The sequence below is a fragment of the Sciurus carolinensis genome, chromosome 1, assembly GCF_902686445.1.
Source record: "Sciurus carolinensis chromosome 1, mSciCar1.2, whole genome shotgun sequence".
NCBI classification, from domain to species: domain Eukaryota; kingdom Metazoa; phylum Chordata; class Mammalia; order Rodentia; family Sciuridae; genus Sciurus; species Sciurus carolinensis.
This window is the reverse complement of record NC_062213.1, coordinates 200,849,579-200,877,183: the sequence shown is the minus strand read 5'-3', so window position 1 is coordinate 200,877,183 and position 27,605 is coordinate 200,849,579. Positions and strand designations below refer to the sequence as shown.

At 54.5% G+C, this 27,605-nt stretch overlaps 3 protein-coding genes across 7 annotated transcripts in view; 1 reads left to right on the top strand and 2 right to left on the bottom strand.

Moving 5' to 3' along the window:
- Positions 1–13,539, top strand: part of Clcn6 (chloride voltage-gated channel 6) — a 30,020-nt gene extending 16,481 nt beyond the window's left edge. For 2 of the 5 annotated variants that reach the window (XM_047560592.1, XM_047560597.1), the window contains 11 exons: positions 264–390; positions 2,947–3,073; positions 3,289–3,442; positions 3,599–3,758; positions 3,845–3,951; positions 4,894–5,080; positions 6,203–6,360; positions 6,464–6,620; positions 8,551–8,658; positions 8,746–8,871; positions 10,758–13,539. In XM_047560592.1, coding sequence (XP_047416548.1) covers positions 264–390; positions 2,947–3,073; positions 3,289–3,442; positions 3,599–3,758; positions 3,845–3,951; positions 4,894–5,080; positions 6,203–6,360; positions 6,464–6,620; positions 8,551–8,658; positions 8,746–8,871; positions 10,758–10,838 — 1,492 coding nt within the window. In that variant the 3' untranslated portion in view covers positions 10,839–13,539. Of the gene's footprint in view, positions 1–263; positions 391–2,946; positions 3,074–3,288; positions 3,443–3,598; positions 3,759–3,844; positions 3,952–4,893; positions 5,081–6,202; positions 6,361–6,463; positions 6,621–8,550; positions 8,659–8,745; positions 8,872–10,757 lie in introns of those variants that run through there. The other 3 variants (XR_007109769.1, XM_047560595.1, XM_047560599.1) reach the window with 3 other exon arrangements.
- Positions 13,540–15,570: 2,031 nt separating this feature from the next.
- Positions 15,571–17,098, bottom strand: Nppa (natriuretic peptide A). The gene is made up of 3 exons (XM_047523308.1): positions 16,798–17,098; positions 16,349–16,675; positions 15,571–15,828 (listed from the first exon to the last, which is right to left on the bottom strand). Exons 1-3 carry the CDS (start codon positions 16,996–16,998, stop codon positions 15,817–15,819), a joined length of 540 nt encoding a protein of 179 aa, XP_047379264.1. The 5' UTR covers positions 16,999–17,098; the 3' UTR covers positions 15,571–15,816.
- Positions 17,099–26,076: 8,978 nt separating this feature from the next.
- On the bottom strand, positions 26,077–27,376 carry Nppb (natriuretic peptide B). Its single transcript, XM_047528498.1, has 3 exons — positions 27,196–27,376; positions 26,765–27,020; positions 26,077–26,232 (listed from the first exon to the last, which is right to left on the bottom strand). Exons 1-3 carry the CDS (start codon positions 27,319–27,321, stop codon positions 26,216–26,218), a joined length of 399 nt encoding a protein of 132 aa, XP_047384454.1. The 5' UTR covers positions 27,322–27,376; the 3' UTR covers positions 26,077–26,215.
- Between the last annotated feature and the right edge of the window lie 229 nt (positions 27,377–27,605).

The following is a 27,605-nucleotide window of genomic DNA, read 5'->3' as shown; positions in this document are numbered from 1 at the left end:
GGACTCAGCGTGGGAAACTGTTGAGTTCCTCAAAGAGACGGGATGTGGCCAACAGCCCACTGCATTGAACACCCATTTTTTAATGTTCAAATTGCTGGCATATCTGTAGCGTGTTTGTACACATGTGTGTGCCGGCGTGCACTTGTTGACGGACTGGGGGCTGCTGTGCATTTCCTCTGGGGACGGGGGCGGTGGGCAGCGTGTGCTGGGCTCTGCAGGCCAGGTTCTTTATTGTATTGTGGCAGCCGTGCTCTGCCTCCTAGGGTCTTGGAGAGCCTCTTGGTGTCCCTGGTGACCACCGTGGTGGTGTCCGTGGCCTCGATGGTGTTAGGAGAGTGCCGACAGATGTCCTCTTCGAGTCAAGTGGGTAATGGCTCCTTCCAGCTCCAGGTAACCTGTGCTCCTGCTGCCTTTGTCCTATGTCTACAAAGAAGGATCCAGATATATGCCTGTTTAGCGCTCACGTGTGTACAGGCTTGTCACTCCACACCTGCAGCAGTTTGCTAGGAGACATGGGAAAGTCTTTTTACCTGAGAGAGGACGTGGGCCAGATGCCTCTGCCCTCGCCTTCGCCAGCGACCGTGGCCACCCCAGAGGGAGCTCCTGTCTAGGAAACAAGCGTAAGAAACGGGCCGGGCAGCCTCCCGAGCCCCAGCGCACGCCACTTCCTCTCAGGGACCCCAGGTCCAGGGCCTCCTCGCCCACTGCCTCGCCTTCGTGGAATGGGTCCTTCTGGCATAGGGATGAGGGACGCCTTTGTGGAATGGGTCCTTCTGGCATAGGGATGAGGGACGCCTGCGTCAGAGTGAGCCACGATCCTCGCTCTTCCAACGCCTGGTGCTGCTGGCTCGAGTTCACACACTGGCGTGCACCCTGCTGGTGTTTCTTTCCCCTCTTCAGGGGTGGTTGGCATTTTCCAGAGCCCTTCCCTGAGGACTTGGGTGGGAGTTTGCTCTTCCCTCTGCCTTCAGTCCACTCCAGTGGGGTGTGGCCTCTGTGCTGGACACAGTGAGCCTGTTCCTCACTGCGCCCTCTTGTTGCTCCTAAGCAGCCACTTGAATCAGAGCCCCTTGGGGTCCCTTGTCTCAGGGGTGCCTGAGAGGGTCCCCAGGAACAGTCCAGAAAGGCCTAGACTGTATTAGTTGCAGGGTCAGCAAACTAAGGCCCATGAGCCACATCTGGCCCTTGGAACTGCTTGTCTGTGCAACCCCAGGATAAGAGATGGAAAAAGAGAAGGTGCCACAGAGACCACATGTGACTGGCAGTCCACAGTGCTTGCCCTCTGGCTCTTACGGTGAAGCTGGCTGGCCCCTGTCACTCATTAATCCCAGGGCTACCTCCTTACCAGACAGTGGTTTTCAAGTGTGGTTATATAACATTGATATATGATTCAGAAACAAGAAAGCATTTGGTGGTCAAATGGGTTAACCAGAACTAAATAAGTTTCTTTAAGCTGTTGTCTCATCATCCTATATATAGGACACCTATAAAATCTTAAATTGAGTAATTTTATAGGTATCTTATTAACATCTATGGATTTTTGGAGGTGTCCTATATATAAGATGATGGGACATAATAGGTTATACAGGGCTTCTCAGGGCCTGTGGCATTCTAATAAGTATTGTGAAAGTTTAGCACATTACTGTGTGCCAGATATTCCACGTCATTTTACAAGCCTGATCACATCCTTACCACCACCATGCTAATAATATTATTCCCATTTGCAGATGGGAGAACTGTGAGGTTTTGACCAAGATCCCTCAGCTAGTAATACATAGCATGAGAGTAGGTAGTATTCCTGTGCAATAAATGAGGAAGGCGAACTTTCACAAGATGAAATAGCTTCCCTGGAGCAGCAGTTAGAGGCAGCGCTGTCTGATTTGGAGCCTGCCCTGCTTAGCAGACCCGTTGGTTTCTAAGAAGTGCTGTGGTGCCTCTCAGTGCAGTTGATCACAGAACTTTCTCCAGAGAGCCTTCAGGACCGGTGTTCTCCAGACTCAACCTGCAAAGCACTGCGTGTGTCAGTTACTAAGCTGTCACCTTGGCTTGTCCACTGCATGTTCCGCACACACTTCCCCTATGCCAGGCTCTGCCAGTAGGAGGAGCTGTTGGCACCTGGTGGGATTGTACAGCCCATCCCTGTGTTATGTGAACTTCCAGTTACGTGAACTTCCACACGGGGCATCTTTGTAGCATCCTGGATGGAACTGAATGCAGGAGAACACACACCCTTTATTAACCCTGTAGTGACCCCCTGTCTGGGTGGACAGCAACAGGTGCCAGGCACTTCCCCTGTAGTGGTAGTTAGAACACCAGAGACATCATGCTCCACAGACCCTCCCCTCTAGTAAGTCAGGTGGCACCAGAATCTCTTCTTCCCACACGAATGAAGGCAAGACGAGAGAGCTGGGATGTGGAGAAGTGGCCTGGTTTCCCATCTGGGTTCTGTTCTCCAGCTGGGATCAGGCGGAGAGGCAGCCAGGAGCACGATTTCTGCCTTCAGCCTCAGGTCAGGCTGGGTTCCTTGCGGAGAAAATCCAGAGCAAAGGGTTTTTCCACTCAGAATCAGAGTTGGGCTTTAGGTCAGGTCCCTTGCCGCCCTTCCTGTCCCAGCCACTCCTCACCTGCCTCATCGTCCCACAGTCCAGGAGGCTCTTGGGCCTGGCTTCTAGCACTGTCACTTACAAAATCAGCACCAGAGAGGAAGCAGAGCCGAGTCCATGGTGAGCCATGGTGCTGGTGAGGAGCACGGTTGAACAAAGGCCCCCATCGTGGTTCTTTGAGAATCCAGAGGATTCAGCATGGCAGTCATTGGATCTGGGGTGTCAGTCAGGTTTTGCAGGCAGAGCTTTCACCAGACTCAAACTCGCTGGCACCACTGCACTTGAAGGCTCAGGAGGGCCCTGCAGGTGCCCTCGTGTTTACTCTTGGGTTCCTGCTTCTTAGGTCACATCAGAAGATGTGAATTCAAGTATCAAGACATTTTTTTGTCCCAATGATACCTACAATGACATGGCTACGCTCTTCTTCAATCCCCAAGAGTCTGCCATCCTCCAGCTCTTCCACCAGGATGGTGAGTGTCTGCTGCCCACTCCCGGGGATGCCAGGCTCGCTCTGCATTCTGAGAGGGACAGGGCGCTTCCTTCGTAATGTCACACTTTGAAGACTTCTGCCTCCAGTGCTGGAAGGCAAATGGGGTGGGACGGAGGGACCTGGGGGCGCTGGGACTGTCCGCTGGGCCGCAGCAGGCCTCTGGTTGTGGGACTCAGGTTGGTTTTTGCATTGCAGGGACTTTCAGCCCCATCACCCTGGGCCTGTTCTTCGTCCTGTACTTCCTACTTGCATGTTGGACTTATGGCATTTCTGTTCCAAGTGGCCTTTTCGTGCCTTCTCTGCTGTGCGGAGCTGCCTTTGGACGTTTAGTCGCCAATGTCCTGAAAAGGTATGGTGTGACTGTGCATGTGTGTGTGTGTGTGTGTGTGTGTGTGTGTGTGCAAGGTCCCTGTACAGGAGTGTGCAGGATGGGGTCTCCCGGCACCCCTCCGTTCCCGACACCGACGGGAGTCTAAGCCTCATTCTCCATTTCTTTCTTCACCAGCTACATTGGATTGGGCCACATATATTCAGGGACCTTTGCCCTGATCGGCGCTTCGGCTTTCTTGGGTGGGGTCGTCCGTATGACCATCAGTCTCACGGTCATCCTGATCGAGTCCACCAACGAGATCACGTATGGACTTCCCATTATGATCACCCTGATGGTGAGCACTTCCCTTCAGCCCCTTTCAGGCTCAGGGCCAGATGCACCCTGAAGGGCTCATTTTCAGGTCTCTGCTGTGTGTTTCAGGTGGCCAAGTGGACAGGGGACTTTTTCAATAAGGGCATTTATGACATCCACGTGGGCCTACGCGGCGTGCCACTTCTGGAATGGGAGACAGAGGTGGAAATGGACAAGTAAGGCCGTGGGCTGATACAGGGGTCAGCAAGCCATTTCTGTAACGGGCCATGTCGCAAATATTTTCAGCTTTATACATCTTCACCACAGCCCCCCAGCTGTTCTGTTATAGCAGGAAAACAACTGCAGATGCCGTGTAAATGAGTAGCAGGACTGGATATGAGCTGTGGGCTGTGGTTTCTCTCCCTGAGCTAAAGGGGCAATCAAGGGTGGCTTGACCCCCACCCCCAGTACTGGGGATTGAATCCAGAGGGGCTAGGGATGTTCACCACTGAGCTATATCCCCAGCCTCTTGTTTCAAATTAGAGACAAGATTTGGCTTAGTTGCCCAGGCTGGCCTTGAACTTGTGATCCTCCTGTCTCAGCCTCCGGAATAGTTGGGATCACAGGTGTAAATCATTGCACCTGGCTGAAAGGTAGCTTTTTAATTTTTAAATTTTTTTATAAAATTATTTTTGTATATATTTTTAGTTGTTGGTGGACTTGTAGCTTATTCACTTATTTATATGTGATGCTGAGAATCAAACTCAGTGCCTCACACATGCTAGGCAAGTGCTCCACCACTGAGCCACAACCCCAGCCCACTAAAGGTGTCTTTTTAAATTCCAGCATTACAGTGATTCAGTAGCAACTTGTAGACTGTGCAGTGGAGCGCAGAGCAGGGCATGGCCAGCCCCCGGCAGCCAGCAGGGTTGGTGTTAAGGGACATTGGTGTCGAGGCAAGGGTTGAACAAAGGCCCACTAGCCCAGGGTCAGAGTTCATTCAGGTATGGGAGCAGCGTGTGAAATGGTGGAATGAACTGGGGTCGAGGAACTCCTGGGGATGGTTCAGAAGAGAGGCCTCCAGTGGCCCGGGCAGCGATGGAGAGCCGTGCGGCCCGTCACTGCATGCTGCAGGGGCCGCGGGCTCTCCTGAGGCTGGACTGCTCCTGCCTCCCCAGGCTGAGAGCCAGTGACATCATGGAGCCCAACCTGACCTACGTGTACCCGCACACCCGCATCCAGTCTCTGGTCAGCATCCTGCGCACCACCGTCCACCACGCCTTCCCAGTGGTCACAGAGAACCGGGGCAACGAGAAGGAGTTCATGAAGGGCAACCAGCTCATCAGTAACAACATCAAGTTCAAGGTAAGGGGAAAGGGCAAGAGGAAGGGTCCTCGGTGTCCACACTCTGGTGCTGCCGCCTCCCCAGCAGGGATGGACTTGGGGGAAGCCACACGGTCTCCGCTTGCAGCAGAGCAGGTTTGGCAGTACAGGTGCACTTTCTCCCACCATGAGGTGTGCGGTCATTCTTTGTTTGGTTTTGGTTTTGGTTTGGGGGCTGGGGATTGAACCCAGGGGCACAATGCCACTGAGCCACATCCTCAGCCTTTTTTATTTTTTAATTTTGAGACAGGGTCTCACTAAGTTATTAGGGTCTTGCTAAGTTGTTGAGATCAGCCTTGAACTTGCGATCCTCCTGCCTTAGCCTCTCGAGTCACTGCAATATAGGCATGTGTCACCGCACCCAGCCAGATCTTTTCAATTATCACGTTCCACCGTTCTTTATTTAGTTTTGGCATGGGCTCTAGGGTTGCCAGTCATGGAAAGGGACTCTGACTATGTAGAGCAGGAAAAGGAATCCCTGAGTGTCACGACTGGCTGGAGGGCTGAGCCACGTGCTCTGGGAATGGCAGCGCAGAGCCTCACGATGCCCTTCGAGGTCCCAGGAGAACCCACGTCTCCGTGGGTTCCTCCCAACTCAAACTCCAAGGAGAGGGCAAGTCCCACCACCTCACATGGTCTGTGTGTCCCCTTCTTGGCTTTGGTGACTTCGGGAGGGTAGCTTATCTGTTAGTCCCTCCAAGACAAGACATGGGAGAGGAGTGGGTCCCCTCTGGAAAACTGAGGTGTTCTTCCTGAATCCAAGGGGGAGGGATGTTGGGCAGCAGAAGCCACGGGGCCAAGGCCTGGGGTGCAGCCCAGTGGTGGAGCACTTGCTGATCACGCCCGGGCCCCGGCACCACCCCCAGTACCACGAAGGAAGGACAAACAGGCTCCTCACGGCCACGGGCTTCACCGCCGCAGGGTCCACGGCCCGGTGCCGGGACTCAGCCCGAGAATCACAAGGCCAGGAGTCAGCAAGCCCCTGCGGTCCTGCGACGGGTGTGTTTTGACCCTCGGTGTTCCCAGGTCCCTGGGCCCTGCGAGTGCTGCTGTGTGGTGGCCTCCCTGTAGGCGCCTGTCACTGTCCCCGCTCCCTGTCCGCAGAAGTCCAGCATCCTCACCCGGGCCGGCGAGCAGCGCAGGCGGAGCCAGTCCATGAAGTCCTACCCGTCCAGCGAGCTGCGCAACGTGTGCGACGAGCACGTGGCCCCCGAGGAGCCTGCTGAGAAGGAGGACCTGCTGCAGCAGATGCTGGACCGGAGGTGAGGCCGCCAAGCCCGGCTGCCGCGGCTGCTCCAGGCGGGCGGGCGGGAGGCGCGGCCTTGCTGAGGGTGTGCTAGGCAGCGTCTGGTTTTTGTGTAACAGATACACTCCCTACCCCAACCTATACCCTGACCAGTCCCCGAGCGAAGACTGGACCATGGAGGAGCGCTTCCGCCCGCTCACCTTCCACGGCCTCATCCTGCGCTCCCAGCTCGTCACCCTGCTGGTCCGAGGCGTCTGCTATTCTGAGAGTCAGTCGGTGAGTCTCTGGTAGGCCCAGGATTCGGTGGCTGGCCGGTCAGACGCAGCCCTGTGCCTGAGGGAGAGTGAGGCCGAGCATCCAGCGTCCCCTGTCGCAGCCCGAGCAGCCGAGCCCTCGCAGCTGCCTCCCGGGCACAGGAAGCGCTCCCTCCGCTCACCGCCTCTCCTGCTCTGCCTGTCCAGGCCTCCTGGTCAGCCTGCAGGCTGCTGTGCAGCACGCTGGGATTTCTGCTAGGACTGGCCTTTCTTTTTTTCTGGTACTGAGGACTGAACCCAGGGTGCTTTACCACTGAGCCAAGTCCCCAGCCCTTTTTATTTTTTATTTTGAATGAGGGTTTCATTCAGTTGCTAAGGGTCTCACTGAGTTGTTGAGGTGGCCTCAAAATTGTGATCCTCCTGCTTCGGGCTCCTGAGTTGCTGGGATTATAGGTGCATGGGAGAACTTTCTTAAGTGTATCTTCAAAAGAAACACCATTCTTACTGTTCTGCTGGGTTTTATTTCTTTTCTTTCATTTGGTTTTTTAGGATGTATTGTTCCAAGTGGCCCCTGTGCCGCCTGAGACCATTCCATCACACACACTTTCTTTGTGGAAGAGACCAAGAAAGTCGCCCTGAAACTTCGTTTCCAGGGTGACTCTCTTGGGCGGGGTCATGAGGGGACAGACTGAGGCTGTCTTGAGTTCTGACAGGTTTCTGAAGAGCAGTTCCTATGGGGCAGAGCAGCAAGGGCCCTGGGTGGAGGGTAGGGCACCCACCTGGCAAGGAAGATGGAAGGGGAGGCAGGCCAGGTCCGGTGGGGCCTGCGCTGGCCCAGCTGGAGAAAACGCAGGACTCGGAGGTTGCCCAGGGGGCAGTAGGTCATTCTGTGGGGACAGCTGTGTGTAAGGTGAAGGTGCTCAGAGAGGAGTTGGGGAAGCAGGTCACACCAGGCGAGAACAGTGACCGAGGCTGTGGCCCCTTTGCAGTATTGAGGGAAGGCCCAGAGGGAACAGGTGGCTTACGTGACTGTCTCGTGGCTGTCGGAGCAAACCGCCATAAACCCAGTGCCTGGAAGCAGCAGGTTTCTTTCAGAGGTCAAGGTCAGAAATATACAGTCCAGGTGTTGTCAGGTCATGCTGTCTCTGAGGCCCCAGGAGACAGCCACCACCAGCTCCTGGTGCTGCCAGCGTCCTTGGAGCGGTAGACGCACTGCTCCGGTTTTACCTCTGTGGTCACGTGGGATTCTTTCTGTACCCTCTCCCCAGTTTGTGAGGACATCTGCCATTGGACTCAGGACCTGCCCTAATCCAGAGTGACATCTTTTTTTTCCCCCTTTGGTACCAGGGATTGAACCCAGGGGTGCTTAAACACTGAACCAGGTCCCCAGCTTTTTTTATTTAATTTTTTAAATTTTGAAACAGGGTCTCACTAAGTTGCTTAGGGCCTCGCTAAGTTGCTGAGGCTGGATTTGAACTTGCAATCTCCTGCCTCAGCCTCCTGAGTTGCAGGGATTACGGACGTGCGTCACCATGTCCGGCAGAATAACCTCATCTTAACTTGATGACATCTGCACAGACCCTGTTTCCAGTACGATGCTTCAAAAGGCCTAGGGTGTAGAACTTAGCCACGTCATTGGAGGGAGTATAGTTCAATCTACAACTGCTACTCATTAGCACCTTTCTCAAGGCAACTCAGAAGAACCCATTTGTATCTTATAGCAAAAGAAAAGGACATCAGAGAGGTTAGGAGCCTTGCTCAGGGTGACCCAGTCAGGACAGCTGAGAACTGGCTCTGGATCAGGCCATGTGCCTCCAGAGCGCTCACTGCCGCCCAGGCTCTGTGCCACCTCCCCTGGCAGGGTGTGGCTTAGATGTGGCGTGAAGCGGGAGGGCTGCAAGCGTGACCCTGCCAGCCCTGGTGCGAAGATGGTGTCCTGGTTGGAATTGCAGAGTGCCAGCCAGCCACGCCTTTCCTACGCCGAGATGGCCGAGGATTACCCGCGGTACCCCGACATCCACGACCTGGACCTGACGCTGCTGAACCCCCGGATGATCGTGGTGAGGGGGCTGTCCGTCGGGGCCTGCCCTGCCTGGAGCGACGTTGGCCTTCCAGGCCGTGAGTGACTCTTACTGTCTCCTCTGCAGGATGTCACCCCATACATGAACCCTTCGCCGTTCACTGTGTCCCCCAACACCCACGTCTCCCAAGTCTTCAACCTGTTCAGGACAATGGGTCTGCGCCACTTGCCGGTGGTGAACGCGGTGGGAGAGGTGAGTCCTGGTGAGGGGATGTGGGTGTCCCTGCCTCTGTGGCTCCCAGGCTGGTGGCTCACTTCACAGAGAGGTTTCTTGGACCTCAGCATCTCCCCAGGGACCCCAAAGAATCCAAAGGAAAGCCATGGATTATTGTTCAACCATAGGTTGATAAACGTTCACCTGTGCATGGGATCGAATCCAGAATCTCACACATGCTAGGCAAGTGCTCTTCCCCTCAGCCACATTTCCAGTCCTCGTTATTTTTGAGACACCGTCTCTCTAGGTTGCCCAGGCTGACCTCCAACTTGTCACATCCTCCTGCCTCAGCCTCCAGTGTAGGGGAGGTTTGGTCAAGTTCTAGGGCCTTGGAACCTTTTTCCCTCCCTCTAGTGCAGATGAGCCTCTGCCCATGTGACCAGCAGATGGCACCAGCGTGTCACAGCCTGCCTCACTGCCGGCCAGGATGGTGGGGGGCTCTTTGTGTTCCTCACATCCCCTCCTGGGATGGTGCTTGGTAGCATTTAATGAGAGACTTTCAAGCAAAATACTTAGAGAGTTTTAAAGATACCACACCTCATAATTATTGCCACAAGTTCTTGTTATTTCTTTTTAGAACTTCATTTTTTTCTTATTGTACAATTATTGTAATTTCATTTTAGAAAAAGAAGGAAAACAGATGATCAAAAAAAAAAAAAAAAAAAAAACCAAGCCCTCATCCCTGCAGCAGCATCACCATGACAACACACAGCCCTTCAGGTTTTCTGCAAGACTAGAGAGAGGTTATGTGTTAAGTCTTGGTGAAAGTGGAGTCGCTGGTCATTCGTACAGTAGCCTGATTTGTCACTCAGTATTTTCCAGGGCAGAAACCATCCACCTGTGTATGGTGTTACTCTTTTTGTCAGGACTGAGGATTGAACCAAAGGCCTCACACATGCTAAGCAAGTGCTCTGTCACTGGGCCACGTCCCAGCCTGCTTTATTTTATTTGAGAGAGGGTCTCACTAAGTTGTCCAGGCTGGTCTTAAACTTGTAGTTCTCCCTCCTCAGCCTCCTGAGTCACTGGGATTACAGCTTGCACGGTGCCTTGATGGTGCTGTAGTGTGGCTGTCCCATTCTGCGTCCTCTCTGGTGGATATTCAGTAAGTCTCACTACCGCGGCCTCCCCCTTGGAGGCGTTCAGGATATGTGGCCAAATTGCCCTCCAGGGAACGATGCTGGAGGAAGGCATGCTCTGAGCCAGTCCCGCAGCTTTCATTACAGGGGATGAGCTATGTTTCTTGAAAGGTAACTACTAACTCCATTAACTAGTTCCAGCAGAGTTTTCAGTGACTTTGGGATACTCACTCTCAGTGACATGGGGCACAGCTGTAAGGAATCGTGAAAAATGGCTCCTGTAGGTAGGTCTGCAAGGCGGTGATTACACAGTGTAGCAGGGGCCTTGGGCTCAGGAGCCGTCCAGGTCCCTGCCTCTTGCACATGCCAGTGAAGCAGACAGGCACGGTGGGAACCGGCAGGGCTCCGGCCCATGCCCTGGTGAGGACATACCAGCCTAGCCGCAGCTGGATGGTAGAGTAGCTCTTAGCCTCTGAGGGGCCTGGGCTTCGTCCCCAGCACCAGAAAGCAATACGCGCACAGTGGAGACCGGCCAGTTCAGACGTTAGCCGGCCCAGCCAAAACCCTCTTTGGAGCTACTTTAGTCCCTGAGTTCGTGAGCCCTGGTTAGCCGTCCGTATTTTTTTACGTAGGAAGCCTGTTAAGTGACTGTTCTGATCCTCTCCTGTCTGGCCCTGCACTGTCCAGGCGCCGATTCTGTCTCCTATGTCCTGAGACAGACACACTGGGCAGCTGTGCTGGCCGTGGGTTTCCTCCTGCAGGTGACGTGGGTCTTTCTCCTTGTCCTAGATCGTTGGCATCATCACACGGCACAACCTGACCTGCGAGTTTCTGCAGGCCCGCCTGCGGCAGCACTACCAGACCCTCTGACACCTGCCTGCAGCCACCACAGCCCCCTCGCTCACACTCGGGCTGCCACAGCTGGCCGGGGCTGTTCCAGGGCACAGGGTTCCCAGTCACCCACCTGCTCAGAACCTGGCCTTGTGGAACGCTTTGCTGGTCAGATCCTGGGGATGATGTCGAACCCTAAGAGTTGGACTTTCCTAACTTCCTCAGCCAATTCCTTCCTCTTTCCTGCTCCCTGTGTCCCTGCCTGTGTTGGCACAGGCCTGCCTCGGCCCCCGAGAGATCCGTGACTGGAGGTGGAAGTCAGGTTGGACCCTGAGGGGTCACTTGGAGCAGTTTCCTGCCCTATGTTGCTTTCCTGGAGAGCCCAGGAAGAGAGCCCGGCCTTAGCCCTTCTGGGAGGGTCTTGGGCCAAGAACACACTGAAGATGCCAATTGCAAAATCAGGTTCATTGCTAAGTTTAGGAATTGGGCACCAAGAAATTTCCCCATGTTCAGGAGGCCACCTTTGTTGGGACTCGTCACCTGATATTTTCTGCAGTCATCTTAAGAGAGCCCTGTGCTCCTCAGGAATGAGCAGGCGCTCTGCTCTCGCCCCTGTGGCTTGACCCTCCTGAGAACCACCGCCCTCTGGGAGCACAGAGCCTTCCAATCCCACCGCATCTGCAGACGCTTAGTCCAGCCACAGGAGCAGACTGACACCACCCTGTCTCTCGATTTACAAATTGCTCCAGGCTTCCCAGGTCACATTTGTCCCCCGATCTGTCCCCGATCCTTTCATCTTCATAGTTTACTAGACTTTCTGAATTTTTATCTCCATCTTCCTGGTGCGACAGCCCCAGTTCAGTCTTGGCCTCATCCTCAAACCAGGGCTCCCCAGACAAAACCTCTTCCCGGAGCCCTGGGGAGTTGACAAGAAGTCCAGCCTGAGCCACAGTCACTCAGACGTACCTGTGAGGAGAAAGCAGGTGGCTTCTTGCAAGGGGGGGTCTCCCCTTCACAGTCACCTCACTCCCCTGCTGCCAGCCTCCCCACCCTCCTGAGGGGCTCAGAGATAGGAGCCCCAGCTGGGTCTGCTGCCCTGCAGCGGTGGGTCTTCCGGCCTGCAGGTGCCTGAAGGCTTCAGCGGTGACCAGGGGAAGTGCCCCACCTGGCTGCTCTGCCCGCGGGTTCTTCCTCCGGGCTCTCAGTCCTTTCTGAACAGACTCTCGGAGTAAGCGTCTGGGTAGGGGTGTTGGCGCCTCTTCCTTCAGCTTCCAGGTGTCTTTTGGCATCTTGGTCCCATCAGGTGTCCCTCTAGCAGCTGTTCTTTGGGACTCCAGATGGCATTCATTTGCAGTTTGTGTTTTTTAAACCGTGAAAGTATCTGAGGGCATCAGTGTCCCAGGCCTGGCTTCCTGCAGCGAGGGCATGGAGTCACTTCTGGCTTGGCCAGGCTGGGTCTCACGTCCAGCACATCCTAGAGAATTATTCCGTGTGTACGAGTGGCTTCAGGGTTTTTTTCAACTGACCACGGCCTGTGGCCCTCTTGTCTCCCGTCTGTTTATCCTTTTGACCAAAACGATGCTACGTCTCCGTTTTGCAGCTTCTTTGGACGCACTGATTTGTGCACTGGGCAATCCTCCCAGTGACTGGTTCAGGAGCTCAGAGCGCTTTACATTTGGCTGGGACCTCGTCCTGTGCTGTCCAGAACTTGACCACGTTGTTTCTTCCTCTCACTAAGAACCAGTTTTATTAAGCAGGTGGCCTGAGATGGGAGGATGAAGTCACTGCCTGTTGGAGGACCCTCGCCCCTTCTCCCTGCCGCACATGCAGAGCCCTGGCTCAGGGCTGGGCTGCCGGCCCCCTGCCTCCCTGGGGCTGTCCTGGTGCAGTTGTTGGACTTCATCCCTGTGCACACCAAGTTGTTCGTAGGTCAGTTTTACCCAGAGTTAGGGAGTAGGGTGCAAGCGCCTCCCTCGCCCTGAGTCAGCCGAGGGCACTGAGGAGGCCCCGCGCCCAGGCTCCCTAAAAGCGTGTGGTCTCCTATGCTCCTCCGTCTGCACCTGCCCCTCCCAGAAAAACCCAAAGATGACAACTTCTCCACTCGTGACCAATAATCATAAGCCTTGCTCCTTGGATTTCCGCACAGTAGAAACAAACCAGTGCCCTCGGCACCTCACTGTTAACCAGCCCTGTCACCCGCCTCACCCAGAGCTCTGGGACCTGGATGAAGCATCCGCAGAGGGCGTTGGGTCCCTAGAGGGCTCTTCTTGTTCCTCTGGTATGGGAACATACCATGTTTGGGGCGCCCCAGTGAGGCAATCGGGACAACAGGTCTCCAGTCCAAACTGGGAATTTTGCCCATTTGGGGATCTCTACCCACAACCTGTTTAACAGCTCCTGGCTGGAATGGACTCTTGCTTGGCCCAGATGACAGCATGACAGCTCTGATGCAGGACTGTGTGCTGACATGTCCCCAGTGACAAGGAGGCTTCAGGAAAGGCCACTTGGCCCTCAGTATCGCCGTGCAGTGCTGCCTCAGCCCCTGCTGACCTTGGGCGCCCCCAGCCGCCTCCTCTGTTTGCACTGTTGGTTTACAAGGTAACGTTAGCTAATTCCACTGTGTATATAAATTGTATTTTTTTTAATTTGTAAAATTCTATTTTTATTTGAATTTTCGGAACTCGGAAGTTCTCATGGTAACTGTAACATGTCAGAATAAAATGTCTGCCTGTCTCCTTTAGCCTTGGCTCCGTGGTGTTCTTTCTTTCCAGGGGTACCTGGCTTTGAGTTGATTCTCTTTCTAAAAGGCCAGTATGTCAGTGTGGACAGGTGGCCTCAGCCGTGCAGCTCCTGTGGCTGCCCAGCAGCCTCATCGCCCACAGTGGGCCGCTCCCCTGGCTCGGTCAGCCGCTGCCTCAGTGAGCAGGGGCTTGTTCCCCTGGGCCCTGTGCACATCACCAGGACACTGCCGTCTCTCCCTCACGTGGACACCAGTTCACCCGGGTACTCGTCTCTTCCTTCTGTGAAAATCCTGTTTTCCTGCCAGCGGCTGCTGCACCAAACAAGGAACGGGGCCGCCGTCGGGTCTCCTGCCAGCGTCGTGTTTAGGGACTTGTGCAAACAGACTCCCCAGCATCCACCCAGAGGAATGACGTCAGCTCGGCGTGGGTGGATGTCACCACCGTCCTGCTCTCGGTAACCTTGCTTCTCTTTTTGCAAGAACTCTCTCCACATCCTGCCTCAAGTCACCCTGCCACCAGAGCCCACCCCTGCACCTGTCCCCGTGCTCCCTCCAAGTTCCAGACTTCCTGCCTTGTGTGTTTGTCACTTTGGGTCAGTTCCAGTCAGCGAGAGCCCCTCACTGGGCAGCACCTCTGGAGGGTGCCACCCTCTCCTTCCAGAGCCGAGCTTGGAGAGCACTTGGCTCCGCCTCTCCTGTTTGTCCTCGTAAGTCACTCTGTGCCTCTTGGTTCTCTGCCCTTCCATATCTGAAGTCCAAAAAAGGAGAATTTTGGACCCAATTAGATCTTCCCTCAACTTTGGCTCTTGCACTGCTCACTGTGGGCCTCCCCTGCCCTCCACCAGGGGCCCATTTGCTTGGTTTCCTCTTCCCAGTTTCTGTACAAGACCAAGACAACTTGGCCAGCAGTCAAGGAGCGTTGAAATGGGAGTGCTGCGCATGTTCCCCTCGGGGCGCTCGGTCACAGCTCACAGTCACAGTCAGACCCTGCATAATAGTCACAAAAGGTCTTTGTAAAAAGACTCAGGTCTACTGGCACATGGTGTCAGGGAAGAAGTGGCCTCTGCCGTGAGCCTCAGGGTTGAGTAGCACATGCTTAGGAGGATCCGGCAGCAGGCAGCCCGACTGGGGGGAAGAGCAGAAATAAGCCCAGAGAGGCAAGCGTGTGGGTGAGGGGGCGTCGGAGTATCAGACTGCAGAGGAGGGTGGGTGGCTGGGGGGACAGGTGTGCGGCCAGGAGGAGCACCCTCCCTGTTTTGGGTGAACTTGTGTCTGGTATTTTCTGCTTAGAACAAGACCCTTTTCAGATGTAGATACAGAAACACTGCATTTTCCCCAGTAACTTCCGCCCTGGGACCATCTAGAAGTCCAGGCACCTTGGGCCTGAACAGAGAAAGATGGTGGCTGTTTTTCAAATGCTGGGGTAGTTCACAAAAAGCACACAAACCCACAGCCTCTCCGCATGGCAGACCTGTCTTCACTTTGCTCAGCTGGTAAACCCAGCGCTCAGCCAACTCCGCCAAACTAGAAGTGCAATTTGCTTGATTGCAGCAACTAACTCTCTTAAATGAATCAGAGGAAACTAATCGAATAGCCTCGTTCCCTAAATGTGTCCTAAACAAAACAAAAACTGTGTAACCCATAAGCACGAGGAACATAAATATTGTCTGTTGAGGACAGCTTCATTAGCTGTAGCCAGGAAATAAAGTGGAGATGTTTATGAATTTTCTCTTTAATAAACAATGAATGAATCTGGAGAAAATTAAAGGAAGTGCCCTTTCAGTCTTAAGGGGCTTTTCGGGTTCTGGGGCTGAGGCTGTTGAAAAGGCAGAGCAAGTCGGGAGCTGAAGTTTGAGGTCCCCACTGCTCACCAAAAGTAAGGAGGGTCAAAGGAGGAAGAAAGAAACAGCATTCTTATCTCTGACGAAGGGTAAAGGGTGGAGGACGGGGCTCAATCTTTCTCCCTAAAACAAAGAAATCACAACCCGGGCGCTTGGCTTCTGTCCATGGTGCTGAACTTTATTGGTTTCGCAAGGCTTTCAGTAGCAGTGGGGTTGACCGGGATGCGTGGGGTGGGAGCGGCAGGTAGCCACGGCTAAACCACTTGATGTATATTTAGCATCAAGTGTGAGAAATGTCGACAGGAAGTTCGATCTCCAACAGAGTGTTCATCACAACTCAGTAGCAATGAGATGAGACCAAACTTGGGGAGAGACCCCCCAGGACGAGGGTCTCCTGCAGTCCGCCTGGGGCCCGGCTGCTTTTCCTCCCTGGCTGTTATCTTCGGTACTACAAAGAGAAAAACATGGCGGCTTGTTGACCTGGTGCTCCTGGAGGGTCCAGCTTCACAGGACAGTGTCGAACCTCCTAACTTGACCTCTGGGCAGCCACTTCCCCCCGGCACCCCCTCCAGCCTGATGACCTCTAAGTTTCATAGAACTCAGAGGAGCAATCCTTGTCAATGTCACTTGGACACTGACGGTGTCACTGCAGGATCCTGCAGTTCCGGGAGGAACATGAATTACCCATTAAGCAGATCAAAGATGATTTGACCCCCTATTTTAATTTTTTGATGTTGTGGTAGTAACTTTTTTAAAAAGCATTTTTTTAGCAGGCTGCAGCTAAGTGTGATGACATTGTTCTGAGACTTGTGGGGCACCCCCAAATTGGGGCAGAAGTCTCAGAAGGAATCCTCTCCACCCTGGTCCCCTTCCTGCAGATGTCCCCTGCTGTGTTCCTTCAGAGAATTCCAAGGGCAACACGGCCACCATTTTCTTCCCGCCCTGCTCCCAGCCCCAGTTCCTCTTACCCGGAAGCTGTTGCAGCCCAGTCCACTCTGGGCTCCAATCCTGTCCATCCTGCCCCCAAAGCAGCTGGACCTCCGCAGGCTCCGCGGGGCGGCCAGCAGGGCCCTCAGCTTGCTTTTCAAGAGGGCAGATCGATCAGAGGAGTCCCAGGGGCCCCGGCCCAGGGCAGCCCCCTCTCTCTGGGCTGAGTTGACCTCCCCGGTCCAGGAAGGCACATCGGGGAGGGGGCTGAGAGCTGCCCCTGGTTCATCGTTCTGCTCGCTCAGGACTTGCGGGGGCACAACCTCATCTTCTAAAGGCATCTTCTCCTCCAAGTGGTCTAGCAAATTCTTCACAAAAGGAAAATACAAGGGGAGGGAGAGGTCTCATTGACTTGGGGAGCATCAGAAAGAATGGGCCCAGGACCAGAGAGCCCCCTGGTTCCAGGCTGCACCCCCCTTCCTGGCCCTACCTTGAACTCCACCAGGTCCGCGTTGGACAAGGCACTGTACACAGGGTTAGCTCCCGTTTGGCCTGGAAGCTGGAACATCAGGAAGAGGAGGAGGCCCACGGTGATGGTGGAGAAGGAGCCCATGCTGGCCGTGGAAAAGGAGCGATCGGGAGCTTGCTGCGTCTTCTCTCTCCTCTCTGGCTTCCCTTTCTTGGCCTTCATCCGTCACTGTCTCCTGGCTGCCCAGCGCCTCCCGTTTTTATAGCCCCCTCGCTGTCTGAGCACGCAGGAGGGCTAGAACCTCCCCATTCTGTCACTTGCAGCGATAAAGTGGCGGAGTGAGGAGACAGCCGAAGATGCCCTTTTAAAGTTATCAGTTCAGCAGAGCTTGTCACAGCCCCTGAGCCTTGAGCAGCTCCAGCAGCCCCCCCCAGATCCTCAGCTACATGAGCCACATTCTTGCTGATTGGCCTCAAGAGGCCCCCACTTCAAAGGTGTGAGAAGAGCAAAAAGGAGTCCTTGGTTATCTTACCGCCGGCCCGGCCTGGGATTCTTTCTCCTCAGCAACGGGACCCACGCGGGGAAGCAGAGGGTGACTGACGGCTGGCCAGCGCCCAACTCCCCATCTGTTTGTGGCTCAGCTGTCAGGGGCTCCAAATAAGGGCGGGAGAGGAGGTGGTGGCAGGAGGCCAGAGGCTGGGGCCCAGGGAGTGCAGATGCTCCAGCTGGCTCCACACCTGATTCATCGGCTCGTGGGCGGGTGGACCTCTGGCTGCGGATGGGTGCCCTCACCCTGGGCGTCCTTCTCAGCGGTCAGGTGAAAAGGAGTCATTTTTGGAGTATTCGGTCACCTGAGAAGCAAACAGGATGAAGGTTCCAAGAATTCAAGCTCAGTGGGGGGAGCACACCGGTCCTCTCGGGAGCTGCTCCTCCCTCACGCACCCCCAGCACCCCTCCCAGGTGTGAGGGGGCCCGGCCTGGAGGAGGCTCCATTTCCATCTCCACCTTGCTGCTCACAGGAACTCGGACTGTTTGAAGCAGGAGAGCAGCCACAGCGAGCGGGCCCACTCAGTGAGACCTGGTCTCTAAATAAAATACAAAATGGTACTGGGGATTCGGCTCAGTGGTCCAGTGCCCCTGAGTTCAATCCCTAGTACCCGCCCCATCAAAAAAAGTGAAGAAAATTGAAAGCCAGCCCCTCCCACATCTCAGAGCAGTTGTGGGGGTCAGAGGAGCTGCTTTGAAGCAGCGGGCTGGTCATGGTGGTGGCCTCGAACCATCACATGCTGAGGGCCGCGTGCGACCACCTCATTTTCAAGCGCCCCCCCCCCAAGTGGGTATTATTGTTCCCATTTACAGAGGGACGAAATTCCAGGACAGAAGCCCAGGGCCGACAAGGTTTCACGTTCTCACCGCGCTGTGCCCTGCGGGAGAATTCCCTAAGGAGACACCCAGCCCTCCCCTCAGATGCCTAGAGCAGAGCCCCACCTTCCCTGCCCTGAAGCTGTGTGCTTGATGATCTCTCCTTTCTGACCCTCACCAGGAAAGGGCCACATCCGATCTCCATGACCAATATCCCACCCGCCTGTGCCTGTGACTACTGGGAAGCTCTGGATTTGCGTGTCAAATGACCAGGTTCATCCTGGCCAGATCCACCCCCAGCTGTGCTGATCCCTTGGTTGTCCAGAAGGAGAAGCTGTTAGGCAGCCATGAGGCAGGACATCAGGACAATAAATGGCCAGAGGTCACAAGAGAAGCCCGAGGGGATAGTATTCTAAGATGGAAGGAAATGGGGACCTCTTCAGCCATCTTGAGGGTTTGGGCATCTTGAAATCTGAAATTGGTGCAATTCTGAGTCGGAGATCTGTGGCCAAAAATCCATCCCGATGCGCCCCTGGCATGTGCTCACAGCTTAATTACTCGGCGCAGGGTTATTATTAGCAAAAAGGATTCAGCATACAGCCAGCCGTGCTGGGGGACTCAGGCTCCTTGCTGCGTGCGTCACACAGTGCATTTCCTGGACATGCTCTTTGAGACAGGCCTTTGATGCAGGTGGAGACTTCCAGAAAGAAAGGCACTATGGCAATGACTTGCCCTCTGAGGGACAAGGCGCCCCTCTCCTGAGCCATGTCCAAGGCTCCTAGATGGCCCCAGAGAGCAGAGGTCCCCTGTAAGCTTCTGGAAAGAGAATTTCAGAATTCGCCCACCTTCCTTTATCAAAATCAATTTTCTTCTTCCAGAGAAACTGGAATGGGACATGAGCATCATTTGCTGAGTTTCTTCTATTATCTGGGGTTTTTACTGGGGAGGGAAAAACAAGGAAAAGGATATTCCACTGAGCTGCCCCTAAGGCATTTTGTAGAACCAGAATTTTCTCCTACATCACCGGAGCCAGGTGAGACCCAGTCTTTACCAGCATCCCCCCAAATTCTAACGCAGCCTTGATTTGAACCTGAAGTGGGAAATACATTGACACAAAGTTCCTCTTCACACCCCTGTCCCTGCTCAACTTCAGGGAGTCTGTGGGAAGACACTAGTACCTCATGGGCTATCGGGAGGCCACCTTAGGAGTGAGAGGAAGAAGAGCTACAGGCACAGAGGGTCAGGCCCACTGCCACCCTGCCGGTCCTCCAGCTGGACGGTCAGAGCTGGGCCTTCCTTTACTCTGGAAAGAGCTTGTCTCCGTCAAATGGTGGGAGGAACGTGGCCAGTGGGTACAGAATCCAGAATCTGGGTCTCCCTAGTTCCTGGCCTGGAGTTTGGTTTCGCGATTCTCCCTGGGGATGCCGTGTGCTGCTGCAGGGATCCTCCGAGTCCCAGCAATGCCACACACGTGCAGAACTGGCAGGAGAACCCATCACATTGGTGACCTGATTCTGTAAGACTGCAGTGGTGTAAGGCAGAAGCCCCACTTGGGAGAACCGGCAGGGCACTGTTGCACATCTAGGAGTGGACATTACTGACTTTAAAACCAACGTTCTGTTTCTTTGGTACAATATGGAGGACACCAGGGGCTGAAAGTTAGGGACAGATTCCCTGGAAAACAAAACCCAATGCAAAAGTTCACTTGCTGAAGCTTTGTGGGGGTACCAATCCCAGGGGAAGCCGAGTGAGGCGGAAAGGGAAGTGAGGTAACGTATCAGTTAACCGTTGTTGCAGTAACAAGCAGGCCCAAACCCTGGCAGCTTAGAGCGACCCACCTACTAACTGATGCTCGATGGCTGTGGATCAGGATGAGAACCCGCTTGGCTGGTGCCTCCAGCTCAAGGTCTCACAGGTCACAATGAAGATGTTTCTGGGGCCGTGGGCATTGCCAGGCCTGCCTGGGGGAGGATCTGCTGTCAGGTCTGAGAGCCGCAGGTCCTTGCTGCCTGGCTGCTGGCTGGAGATATCGGTTCCTTACCCTGTGGGAAGTCCGAAGAGAAGTAACGGGACTTCCTTCAGGAGAGAGAGGAGAAGCTTGGAAGCCAAAGCCCAGGGTGGCTTCATCACAGAAGGCCTCTGGCACAGCCCCAGGGCCTGAGAACCAGGGGCAGGGGTCTGTGGGGACCATCTAAAGCTGCCACACAGGCAGGGAAGAAGGGAGAGCAAACACAAGCTGACATGTGACACAGCCAGCCACGGTGGGTGGCCACACTGGGCTCCTGCCGAGTTCACAGAGAACAGCTCCCCAGCGTCAGGCGAGCACCGGAGGCTGGCGCTGCCCCAGTCTCCCGGGACTGCACCACAAACGGTGGGCTTCAAGGGACAGGAACGTGTGGCCCACAGTTCTGGAGGTTGGAGGTCAGAAATTGGGTGTTGCCGGGCCCTACTCCCTGTGAAACCCGTAAGGAAGTCCTTTCTTCCTCCTCTCCTCTTCTCCGTTCTGGTGGCCGTCCCTCGAAGTCCTCGGCTTGTGGCTATGTCCCTCCAGTCTGGCTGCCTCCCCGCCGGTGTCCCTGCACGTCCTCGATGAGGACACCAGTTGTGCTGTCTCAGGAGTCCAGCCTCCACCAGTGTGACCTCTTATTAACTAATTACTCCATAAGGACCCTATTTTCAAATGAGGCCACATTCTGAGGATCTGGGGGTCAGGAGTTCTGTATTTGGGGGGCACGCTTCACCCCCTGGCAAGCACTTATCTGTAGAGTTTTCCCAGCTTCTGTCTCTCACTGGCCAAAGTGCCACCCCACCCCAAGGCTCAGTTCCTTCCGGCCGCAGCTGTGGACCACACTCCGGGTCCTCTCATGGCTTGCGGGACAAGCTGTGCTTGCCAGGTGGTGCCGCTCGTGTGAGCATTTTGTATGGGTTCAGGGTGCAGCTGCCCACGGTGAGCACCACGTCCACCTTGGCTACAGCTGCCTCAGGAGGTGCCGGCCGGCCCAGCAGGCAAGGCAGCTTCGGGACAGGCCTGAGTGGCACCCGCCAATCTTTAGATAATATCTTCTGAACGACTTAATCAATGCGTTTGCCTTCAGTGCCTCCTCTACCCAGGTCCCCCAAATACACCGAATGCCCCCAATTGTACCTTGCCTGCCCCGGGAACCCCACGGAGAGAGGGAGTCACCCTCTGACTGAAACACAGAGGTTCTGCAGAGAGAAACGAAGGGGCGCCCGAAGAGGACGGGCCTGGTAGGAAGCTGGGGGAACAGTCAGCGTGGACGGGACGTGGAGGTCACGAGCAGGAGACGTCCGAGGCCGGAACCAGGGTGCGTGGTGCCTGCCAGGGTGGTCGGGCCAGGGAACAGAGTGGAGGCAGATTCAGGGCGGGAGTCGTCCCGGGAGGGGCCTGAAGAAGGTTTAGTCGCTTGGGCGCGTCTTAGTTTGGGTTCTCCTGAACTTGGGACAAGGATTCAAACATAAATGGCTTGTTTTGGAGACAGTCCCTGGAAACGCCAGCAGGAGCGTGGAGCGGTGGCCCAGGAAGAGTAGACCGTCAGTGACCACGTGGGCGGGGGGTAACTGCCCCTCCCTACGGAGAGCACTGATCCTGGGAAACCTGAGTCCCCGCGAGCCGAGGGAGCTGGGCCTTGAAGGCCAAGAGCAGTCAGCTGCTCCAGCGCAGGGCAGCTCCCCAGCATTTCCTGCCTGCTCCAGGGCAGCCAGGTATGCCCCAGGCGCAGAGGCCGTCCTCAGGTGGAGGCATGCAGGGCCGCTGTCGGAAGCAGGACCAGTGGGCCCGAGAGGCGAGGCCGGGCGGCGGGCTGGGCAGGGGCGGGGCAGGAGCCAGGCTCCCAGGGCAGATACGGTCTGCGTTTTTAGGTCACCCAGGTGTGTGGGGCTGACCCCTGACCCCATGGGGGAGGTGGGTCACTTCATGAACTAGGACTGATCCTCTAAGACAAGGCAGTGGGTGGACAATTCTAGAGAGAGGACAGAAGGCTGAGCCGAAGCGGGAAGGAAGACCAACGGCCGAGTTCACACACTGGCTCAGACCTGGACCTGCAGTGTCTCCCCTCGCCCGGAGCCTTTCTCAGCAGGGTTAGAGCTGCCCCAGGGAGGACAGGGAAGGACACAGGGCCTTTCAGGAGTGTCACAGGTGCCAGAGGCGGTGGAGCCCACCTGTCATCCCAGTGGCTCAGGAGACAGAGGCAGGAGAACCACAAGTTCAAAGCCAGCCTCAGCAATTGACGAGACACTAAGCAATCTAGTGAAACCTTATCTCAAAATAAAATATAAAAAAGGGCTGGGCCACTCCTGGACGTATACCCAAAGGACTTAAAATCAGCGTACACTTAAAATCAGTGACACGGCCACATCAATGTGTATGGTAGCTCAATTCACAATAGCTAAGCCAGGCAACCAGCCTAGGTACCCTTCAACAGATGAATGGATAAAGAAAACATGCTATGTATGCACAAAGGAATATTACTCAGTCATAAAGAAAAAGGGAATTATGGCATTTGCAGGTAAATGGATGAAACTAGAGACTATCATGCTAAGTGAAATAAGACAATCCTAAAACACCAAAGGCCGAATGTTCTTTCTGATAAGCAACTGCTAACTCCAAATAAGATGTGGGGGGCAAAGACCAGAAGTTCATTGGATTAGACAAATGAGAATGAAGGGAAGGGAGGGGGATAGGAATGGGACACACTTTCCTGTGTTCACATATGAATACAAGACCAGTGCAACTCCACATCACGTACAACCACGAGAACAGGAAATCATACTCCATGTATGATGTACAAAATACATTCTACCATGATGTGTAACTAAAAAGAACAAAGAAAACATTTTTTTAAAAAGAGGGGGTGGGGATGTGACTCAGTGGTTAAGTGCCTCTGGATTCAATCCTCAGCACCAGGAAAAAAAAAAGAAAGAAAGAAAAGAAAAAGAAAGAAAGAAGGAAATGGGCTTTTTTTAATATATTAAAAAAAGAAAGAAAGAAAAAGAAGGAAGGAAGGGAGGGAGGGAGGAAGTGTCCCAGGTGCAGCAGCTGACATGAGATGAGGTCTCTGGCCACAGCCATCCTGACTCTGCAACCTCAACCCTGGAGGCCCAGCCCAGCAGGTCCCCTCTCCCCAAAACGTCTTCTGAAGCTGTGGACTAAATCTCACTGGGCCTGTTTTCACCAACACTTCCTTCTGGAAAGAATCAGTGATAAGTGTCTGTGGAGAAAGATCCTTTGGCAGATTGGTGACAGGTTGGCTGGGGAGGTTATGGTGTGGTACGGCTACAAGGGGTACATCAGGGCGGGCAGGGTCTATTCTATTTTTTTTTTTTTTTAAAGTACTAGAGATGGAGCCCAGGTGTGCTTTACTCCAGTCCTTTAAAACAAATTTTTGGAATACCATTTCACTAAGTTGCTCAGGACCTTGCTAAGTTGCTGAGGCTGGCCTTGAACTTGTGATCCTCCTGCCTCAGCCTCCAGAGTCTCTGGGATTACAGGTGTCACTACGGGAGGGCTGGTTTTAAAGGGCATGCACAGTGATGCTGTGTGCCACACCATCTGCAGAGGAACCAATGAGACAGACGTCCCTCTTCTGGGTATACCAGGCTGCCCACTAACCAGTCCCCAGCAGTCACACCTGACTCCTGCACAAGTACCCTGGGATCTTCTTTCCTGGACCTTTGCTTGGGGAAAAGACCCAAGTAACAGGACATAGGATATGTGCAGGTTCCACCCTCTGAGCCCCACTTACGGATGAGCTGGACCCACCTGGAAGCACTCTGAACTTCCACCTGTGTTTGGGGAGGAGTGTGTCCTCGTCACTGAGCAGAGGAGCCAGTTGCCAGCAGGTTGTGTCCCCAAGTGCTGAACTGAACGATGCCAATAGGAGGACACTCCGTCCCACCAGCAAGCCCAACTCACTGCTCGGGAAAGGCTGGGCAGGACAGGGGTTAGGAGCTGGGTGGAGGCCTGGCTCTGCCACTCACAAGCCGCCTAGTCCTAAGCAAGCCTCATGACTTCTCCGAGGCCTGGTCTCCCCATCTGTAGAACAAGGGGCGGTAAGAGTTCTTGGCAGAGTTTAAGGACTGTCACAGCTGTGGGACTCCGGCTGCTTCATGATAAGACCGTCATACATGTTCCAACCACTCTTCACCCTCCTGGGTCAGAAGTATTAGGCAAAGACAGCTCACAGCTTCCTTTATATATGTCTGTATGTGTATATGTATGTATGTACGTATTGGTACTAGGGTTTTACCCAGAGGTGCTCTACCTCTGAGCTATATCCCAACCCTTTCTGTTTTTTATTTTGAGGCAGGGTCTCACTGAGTTGCTGAGACTGGCCTCTTAATCCTCCTGCCTCAGCCTTCCTAGTTGCTGAGATTACAAGCACGCACCACCATACGCTGCTAACTCAACAGTTTCTTGGAAAACAAGCTGCTCCTAAAACTTCATTTTAAAACAAACCAAAAAAAAAATCTCAATTGAGCTGAGTGTGGTGGCGTGCACCTGTAATCCCAGGGACTCAGGAGGCTGAGGCAGGAGGATCACAAGTCCGAGGCCAGTCTCAGCAACTTAGCAAGGCCCTAAGCAACTTTGCAAGATACTATGTCAAAAAATAAAAAATAGAAAGGACTGGGGATGTGGCAAAGCACCCCGGGTTCAATCCCCAGTACAAAACATAAACATTGTAATCAACCTCACCAGATCTCCACAACCTCTTGTGCACTCTGGCTTGAAATGAGAAATGACAGGAAGACCCACCCTCCTGGTCCCCTCTTGCAGATGAGCACAGCAGAAGGGCCGAGACTTGGAGAGCACAGCTCAGGCCAGGAGTGTGGGAGCCAGAGCACACAGGCTTGGCAATCAGCCAGGACGCCACCAGCTGCCAGCACCTGCACTCAGTGGCTGCAGACTCTCGGATAGGATGCTTCGTCTTTCTGGGTCTCAGTTTTCTCATCTAGAAAATGGGTCTCATCCCTCAGCTGAGCTCAGATCATAGAAGACAGGGTTTGGCAGCATGGTCTGGGACCCCTGGAATGCAGGATGTGGGAAGGGGACCCTATCTAAGACACACAGTAGGATCTGCGGTTGTCCCCTTGTCTCTCTCTGGGTGGAGAGGAAGTGAGATTTCAGCCCCAGGAGAAGGGCACCCAAAAAGCTTGGCCCTTGTCAGAACCTTGTTAATTTGTGTTTTGGGGTTTGTTTATTTGTTTGCACTGGGGACTGAACCCAGGGGTACTTCACCACTGAGCCACATCCCCAGCCCTTTTTTATGTTTTCTTTGGAGACAGGGTCTCACTAAGTTGCTAAGGCTGGCCTCAAATCTTCCATCCTCCCTTCTCAGTCTCCTGAGTCTCTGGGATTACAGGCGTGCTCTAGAGCACCCTCGTTAGGGATTTTGAAGGCTCCTTTCCAGGATGACATCAGGAAGCTGAGGTTTGGGGCAGGGTGGAGGGCTCACCCCATGGAGTGCAAGTGAGCAGCATTCACACACACACACACACACACTGCCCCGTCTCTAACGCTTTAGTTGGAGCTTCTGGAAAGAGCGATCACCAGGGAGATTGCATACTGGTGGATTCCAGGCAAGGGAAGAAAAGGAGACAAGGGTGGTGACTCATGCCCTGCGTCTCTGCTCCCAGAAAGGGAGTGTCCACTCTGAAAAGCAGCTTCTGCAGAGCGTCTTGGAGGCACGAGGTGTCACAGACATTTCAGAGCATTAACAACCCTGAAGGGAAAGCAAGCCCCACCCACTGGACCAGCTGTGCCTCCCACCCACCCCCAGAACCCCTCTGGGACCTTCGGAAAACACCGGTGTTGCAATCTTTTTTTTTTTTTTTTCCCCAAAACAAAGGCTTGTTTCAAAAGAAAGAGGTATAACGTTGACTTTATTTCACTGTGGAAAGTTTGTGCTCAGAGGTAAGAAACCATCTCATAGAAAACGACTGAATAAATAAATAAATAAATAAGTAGAAATAAATAGCAATCACTTCAAAGAGAGTCCTGGGGCTGGGGAGAGAGCCCCTCGCGGAATCAGAAGCTGACGTCCACAGTCAGGGCTTCCTCCTAATGCCGCCTCAGCACTGTGGGGAGAAGAGACAGGATAAAGATGAACTTGGGGGGAAACTGAGGCAGGAGTTGAGCTTCCCTCGCTATGGCCGCCCCCACCCTCTGGTCCTCCACTGATCTTGATGTTTGAGACTCTGGAATAATCTGCCTCTCCGGGCCTCAGTTTCCTCTTCTGTAAAGTGGGGTTACCCTGGTGATCCTGTCCTCTGCCTTTGAGGTCCCAGGCCATTCCAGAGAAGCCGGGAGATTTCTGGCTTCGGACTCTTTCTGGGGCTGCCAGGCAATGAACAAATTCCACCTTCTGGAGAGTCCGCCCCGTTTGACAAGAGGCAGGAAGAGGGTGGGAGGAGGTGGGGATTCACTGGGCACGTAATGAATGAAGTCCCCACTTAGCATTTCCAGAAAGGCACCCCTTGACCCTGAAGACTGTAGGAGGAGATGTCCAGGGGCCCTAGACAACAGACCCACAAGGACTCTAATGGTGGCAGGCATAGGAATGTGGGAGGGTGGACACTAGCTGGCCGGGGTGGCAAGGTGGGGGCTTACCATTGCAGCCCAGGCGGCTGAAGGAGCCGATCCGGTCCAGCTTCTGCCCGAAGCAACCCGAGTCACGCATTATCTTGGTAGTGCGAAGTCCCCGCAGACTCTGGAGGGCATTGTCTCTGGGCCCAGGGATACCCTTGGGGGCAGCCTTCCCAGCCTCCCAGGCTTCTGTGGGCACTGGGTCCTGCTGGAGCGGCTCCAAGGCCGCCTGCTTGGCCGGCGTCTCTGGCACCTTGTCCTGCAAGTGGTCCAGCAGCTCCTGCGTGGAGGAAGCCTGAGGCTCAGGATCCCACACCCGGGCTCGCCGCCCTGGCGCCCAGTCTTGCTGCTGTCTGAGTCTCCTGTCCCTAATTCCAAGTGAAGGGAAGGCCTTGGGATGACAGGTGGGAGCCCTTTAAACACTGCCCACAGCTCTAGTCCCTCGGCCCGTTTACCTGTATCCCAGAGAGTTCTGAAGCCTGGCCAGGGCTGCTCAGCGGGCGGCAGTGACCTCCGGGCAGCAACAGGTTCAAGAAAAGGACGAGCAGAGTTACCCGGGACAGCACCGTCTGCGGGTCCATGTCTCTGGGGTGGTGGGCTGGGGCTGCTGCTGCTGCTGCTTGCGTTCAAGTTCACAGTCGCCTCCTCCAGGCCCACAGCCGCTCTCTTGGATCCTCCCGGAACGAGGCCTTTTATCCTGGTGCAGGGTGTCCGGCCAGCCCTTCCCCTGTGTGGGGGGGGGTTATCTCTGATTTATCAGCCACATTCCGGCCCGCTGAGCTCAGGGCCTGAGAATGCATGCGCCCCTCTGCGCCTGTGAGGAGCTCGGGGCGGGGGAGTGGGAAGCAGGCCTTGTATAGAAATG

Bases quoted from the DNA above. Each gene is read 5' to 3' on its own strand.
- Nppa (XM_047523308.1), bottom strand. From the start codon at position 16,998: ATGAAGGCCAAGAAAGGGAAGCCAGAGAGGAGAGAGAAGACGCAGCAA. The intron at 16,676-16,797 runs GTAGGGCCAGGA...CCTTTTGTGAAG, and splicing joins CGGACCTGGTGGAGTTCAAG to AATTTGCTAGACCACTTGGA.
- Nppb (XM_047528498.1), bottom strand. From the start codon at position 27,321: ATGGACCCGCAGACGGTGCTGTCCCGGGTAACTCTGCTCGTCCTTTTC. The intron at 27,021-27,195 runs GTAAACGGGCCG...TCCTCCACGCAG, and splicing joins CAGAACTCTCTGGGATACAG to GAGCTGCTGGACCACTTGCA.